The 5,826-nt window shown below is 38.2% G+C and overlaps 1 protein-coding gene across 1 annotated transcript in view; it reads right to left on the bottom strand.

The window, feature by feature from the left end:
- Positions 1–2,331: 2,331 nt before the first annotated feature.
- The window catches only part of SARC_01901 (hypothetical protein), a gene marked incomplete at both ends in the record, with an annotated part of 5,361 nt that continues 1,866 nt past the window's right edge, over positions 2,332–5,826 (bottom strand). The window contains 4 exons of the mRNA XM_014304382.1: positions 2,332–2,409; positions 3,290–3,343; positions 4,925–4,983; positions 5,365–5,413. Of these exons, the coding sequence (XP_014159857.1) occupies positions 2,332–2,409; positions 3,290–3,343; positions 4,925–4,983; positions 5,365–5,413 (240 nt within the window). The remainder of the gene's footprint in view (positions 2,410–3,289; positions 3,344–4,924; positions 4,984–5,364; positions 5,414–5,826) is intronic.

Genomic DNA, 5,826 nt, shown 5'->3' with positions numbered 1-5,826 from the left:
ACTACAACACTACAACAACTACATATATATATATATAANAATAATAAATAATAAATAATAATATATATATATATATATATATATATATATATATATATATATATATATATATATTATAATATATACTATCGTTTTTTTCTCGATTTAAGTGGCCCAATTTTCCATTCGTAATACTGGTCAAATAGCTATCCATTCTTGGCATTACAAATTATATTCAGAGGTGCAATCGATCGTTTATCAATGAAGAAACAAAACACCCACATAGCTTTTATATGTTTATATGAATAATAAAAGAACACGCGAACTTGATCTATGACTATCTTCGGAGATATTTGAACATACACACTTACTGGATGCGCATTTTCTGGGTCGTCTTGTTCCAGCAATATCGTCGCCATAATTTCTAAACCACGTGTGCTGTTACCATCTGCTGTCAGTGCCCGCTCACAGAACTTCTGAGCGAGATCATACTGTAGATTGGAAACACACTCCTCGGCCTTGTCTAATAGCGAGTCGCAGGTGAATGTGGGCTTGTTTGTAATATTCTTAGGTGCCGATTTGACACCGCTTCTCTTCGACATGGTTGCTCTGTGGGTACCGTCTAATATTTAGTTGTGCTGTCCGTGTTCTTTGCCTCTTTCGTTGTCTTCTGAAAATAGTAACCCCCGTGCACTTCCCCTCGCAAATGACGCTGATTCCAACTTTGATGAATTTTTTTTTACTATGTCGGTATGTTGTATATATTTTTTACCATGACGAAAAGCTGTTCAATCGTCCACGTGATTTTTCGGCGATAAGCTTTTTTTGTCTATTTATATTTGTTTTTAAAAAAGGAAAATAAAAAAGGAGCTTTTTTATAAAAAATTAACAAGAAAAATAGCCCCCCCCCCCCCAAACACCCCAAAATGCGCGTCTTTTTGTTTGATAATAAATTATATTTTATTATTATTTTCATTTGTTTTTTAAAAAACAAAACAAAAAAATATTAAGGTCCAGTTTTGAGTTTTGCCTAAATATTACAAGAAGAAGGCTAGCGTCTGCCAGTTATATAGACTTCATATTATAGACATAGTATAGCCTATAGACACACGTAAATATTTGTTTACCTTTGTCTCTGGTCGCAAATCGCTCGGCTGGATTGGTAGCAATGAGTTGAGTGTCTGCGTCTTGCGTGCCTGTGTCAGCAATTCACAGTTTTTCAAGTACGCAGTAGAGTCTATATGTTCTGCACGCCCGCTGTAGTCATATTTTTAGCCCTCGTCTCTAGTCTTGTCGCTCTATTTATCTCTATTTTATTTAGATACTTATGTATGTTGTTATTGTAGTAGACAAAGAACTCGAGATCTAAATGATATTTACGTAAATATACTCTTAATACCTATCAACATACGATATTCAACACATAAAGTGCAAAAAGTACACACTCTAGGGAAGAACAAAAATGAATATTTAGAATTTTAGACTGGACGTTATACCATCCTTCTACGCTGATAGATGTACACATTCATACACTAGCAGATAATACGTATTGTGTCTCGAAAGTGGTATAATTTTCCATACCGGCTGCCGGCATGATATTATGGTTGCGAAGCCCAATTTGATATAATCACATACGAGCGATATTTATCGGTGTATGCTATATTTGAATCTATCGTTTATTAAAATCCGTGTGTATGGGCTAGTCTAGTCTGTGTGTATACGGTAAATTCTTCTGCATAACCCCATATGCTTCGCCAATTTGCAATGGTATCAGGATTCCGCGTGTCTGTTCACGCACTCATACGACAAGGCCTATTTCGAGAACTACCGTACGATAAAGAATGAAGTTGCAAGGTGACCAATATACAATGAATGACAATCAAGATACTGACTTGGGCAAGATCACGTTGGCAACAGTTCAAATGCATGTATGTATTTATTGATTATAGGGCACATCAAAAAGGCTTTTCGTCTGGTCTTCGCCACTGCGCGTATCCCTTAATAGTCATGAAAGTTAATCATTACATTAACAGACAATAAAATGCAGACTCTCGCGTGTATATGATTTGTAGTATTGTATATCAATCTCCTACTCAATGTATGAGCCCTTGCCTGACAATAACGGCATGGTTGTGTGATGATACAGAAGCATCTCATGAGAAAGAATTGATCTGGGAGCTTGGGCGGCTTCCCAGTCAGTGGGGCGTTTTGAATGATCAGCCATAAGTATGTCCACAAAATTAAAAACTACGGCTGAGCACAGACGACGCTACATAAAACAGTCCCTCGGAATCGCATTTGAGACAACTCCCGATTGCACGGCATGTGATACGGACATCTGCGTGCGCGGAATTATTTGTTGCTGTGCCTGCCCGCTGAAGCATTGATCTTGTCCATGAATTCGTCGTACGCTTGTCTGATGTTTGGTACCTATGTAGTGGAGATTTAAATGTACACGTTCAGCCGTACACATTCAGTATATAAGTCCCAACGCAATGGACTTATCCAAAACCGACCATGAAAATGTACGGAGTCGAGTGACATGGAAATAAGATAGATAAGTACCGTCTTATTTTTAAATAAATCTAGAGTCATTCTATGTTCATAAAATCTCACAAGGATCAAAACTAAGCAGCTAGTTGTGTACTAGTTGTAGAACTAGAGAAAAGTTATCGAACTCCAATGGGACGAGAATACAGACAACTAATGTTATACAGCTCACTAAGCGGCGCGCAGGGTTAGGGGCAATCATGTGGAGAGGTGACCGTTTGATGAGCAAAAATAAGTTTAATGCTGAACACAATGCACAAGTCCACTAAGGACAGCAGAGCAAACAATACGGCGGCAGGTTGACATCTACACTGAGACCAAGCGCAAGCTGTACATTCCTTGTAGTGTTTATCGCTACTATACACTATGAAGACTGTGCCCAAAGCAAAAGCAAAGTAAGAGCATTAATTGTCAATTGCAAAACATATTGCAACAGTCCACTTGAGACAACTACTACAATAGTGGCAGACATATATATATAGTTTGACCAAGCGCAGCTATGCCTTCATCTAGCGCTGATCACTACTATACATTGCAGAGATTGTACACAAAGCAGAATATGACCAACAATTCAGTCAAAACCAGAGCACAATGCACCAGTCTACTTAAACAACAAGATTATAAAGAAAAGTGGCAGCTATACACTTCCAGTTGAATCAATTGCAATCTATGCATTAACTATAGTGCGTATCAATACCGATACACAATAGAAAACTAAATTAAGAGCGAAAGCGGTCGAATTTAGGTGAATCGTGCGTACCTGATGATTCTGTGACAGGTATACCCCCGTCATGCCGCCAATCGCACAGCCCATCTGCGTGATATAAAAAGTGTTCAGAGATGTCATTGATTTGGTACGCCTATGTCATGGGATTTGATGGTCCTATATTTTTTCAAACGAGAGCTATTAAAAGTGTTCTAAAAGTATATTGCTGTGTTAAGTTGCTGTCTTGGACACGTATTCGCAAGAGCCAGGTGCTCATTCCATTCCATCACAGATTTCATTGCGGCAGAGCACGTCAATAAGTCACACGATAGGTCAGACAACCTTTTGTCTAATATACATAACCCAAACCCCATATTCTGAATTCTAGCGGCTCCAATCACGTGATAGCTGTACAAACTTTCAACGATCAATAATATTTTAATCTAACCGTTCCGAGACTGACTAAATACAGTGGCGCAAACCTCTGCAAAATAGAGGTTACTGGTGCAAAAATCTATACTACACACTGTGTATCAAGAGATACATAGTTAAAGATGCATATGTGTACGATACCAATGCGTTATCAAAACAGGCTCTGCCATGAATTGGTGAGCACACACGTAACAAACGAGTGCGTGGCCGCTTTGAAAGTCCAACACCAAACAGCGTCTGAACAATCAAAATAGACCAGCAACACCTTAGAAATATCGAATAAAGTATCTACGAGAATGAAGGCCGCAGAAGTAAATGAGCAATACTTAGATGCACTAGTGTATACGTGTTTGTGGGTAGCGGGCATTTTGAACATGATACAATGGTTCATGTATCGCGGAGATGATGCGCACAATATTCGTCTTATCCCCCTGTGCTACTTGCACGCCAGATGAAGGTGACCAATAATTGTACAAAACCACTGTACCGAAATAAAACTGGGTGTGGCTAATCAGGCCTTGTATAGTTGCGACTCGTACAGGTATGTTGAATTTACTAAGTGAGCGTTGATGAGCTGTATAGCTTCACAAAATATTCGCATTTAAAGTATGGCTTAGACAAAGCAAGCCACTCACAACATAGCAATTGATATACATTTACAAATTTCTCGTAGATATCTAATCGGAGACCCACTAGATAGCATTGTAATCCTGTATATCGACAGTACCCTTATCGTACCCGTAATACACCACCGAGCCTCAGTATAATTCGACGTGCGAAAGCAACCTCGAATGATACACAAACTGGTCATGAGTCTGTTTTACTTAGTGTTCTGCACGACAGAGAACACTAATTGATCTTCACTCATATCGACACATTCAGCAAAGACCATAATTCGAAGGATAGGTGTTATACCATCCTTAACGAGATTTTTTAAGTTGATTATTCACGTCGTGAAAATACAGCTAAGTAAGTCTCTAGAATCAGCTATATACGTAAGCACGTAAACACGTACACACACTCACACATATACCAACATTTTACAGTGACTTTTCCTCGAAAATCGATATACAAAGAATATTTGAAACATGTTCGAGGAAAGAATACATATATTCCAAGCAGTAGTATAGCGCGGTTTATCCACTGTAATATTCTTTTTAATTAAATCGATATGCAAACTTTCACAGGCTGCACGCAAAGCAGAAGATTGCGAATACACAGCCATCTATTCTCAAGTGTTGAGATTGACGTACATACCAAGAAACCAACCCACCGAGGCCCTTTCTGTTGCGTCATCACTTCAAAGGTACAGTATACTATTCAAATACACTTATGTAATGTGAAGTGGCCCCACTTTTCTGTGCAGTCGGTAACTTATATGCATATTGTGTATACGATAAAATATATATTCGCGTTGAATATATCGACGCATCGACGGATATATAAATAACCCTAGAAACCCTAGGTCGGCAGAATCTATATCGACACAGATCAGTAACATAGACCTTGTTGAATATGGTCGGGGGGTTTTCTTTTTGTATAGATATATATACATATATACATGTTCTATCATCCATATTTAATAAGAATAAACAAAAGTTCCTTACGTATTGGAGTCGTATTCCTACTAACTTCAACATATCTCGCCATGTCCATGGGCGAGTCTGTTATATGGGCTGAATTATTTGCCAACATACCTCCCACATCAGGAAGCCCCAATCCCCCTGCCGGCATACCATCGGTACGCTACGATCATGCGGCGGTGGTTGCGAATAAGAATCTATTTATAACTCATGGGTACAAATACCACCACCATGACAAAGATGTCGGTTCCGACTATCGTAAGGATACATGGAGATTTAACATCGATAAGAAAGAGGTACTGTGTGGACAGATATATAGTTGTGTAAGAAATATTTCTTTCTCAATTATCAAAATGGTTGGTTCATACTAGTTGAGTATAATAATGTATATAGAGCACAAACGTAAAGTTAGTAAACATATAAACACACATACACTTAAATATATATACATATATATTTACACACACACACACACACACACACACACACACACACACACACACACACACACACACACACGCACACCCACACACACACACATATATATATATATATATATATATATATATATATATA

The sequence above is a fragment of the Sphaeroforma arctica genome, assembly GCF_001186125.1.
Source record: "Sphaeroforma arctica JP610 unplaced genomic scaffold supercont1.80, whole genome shotgun sequence".
Lineage (NCBI taxonomy): Eukaryota > Ichthyosporea > Ichthyophonida > Sphaeroforma > Sphaeroforma arctica.
The sequence above is the reverse complement of the archived record's forward strand: the minus strand, read 5'-3'. Positions and strand labels throughout refer to the sequence as shown.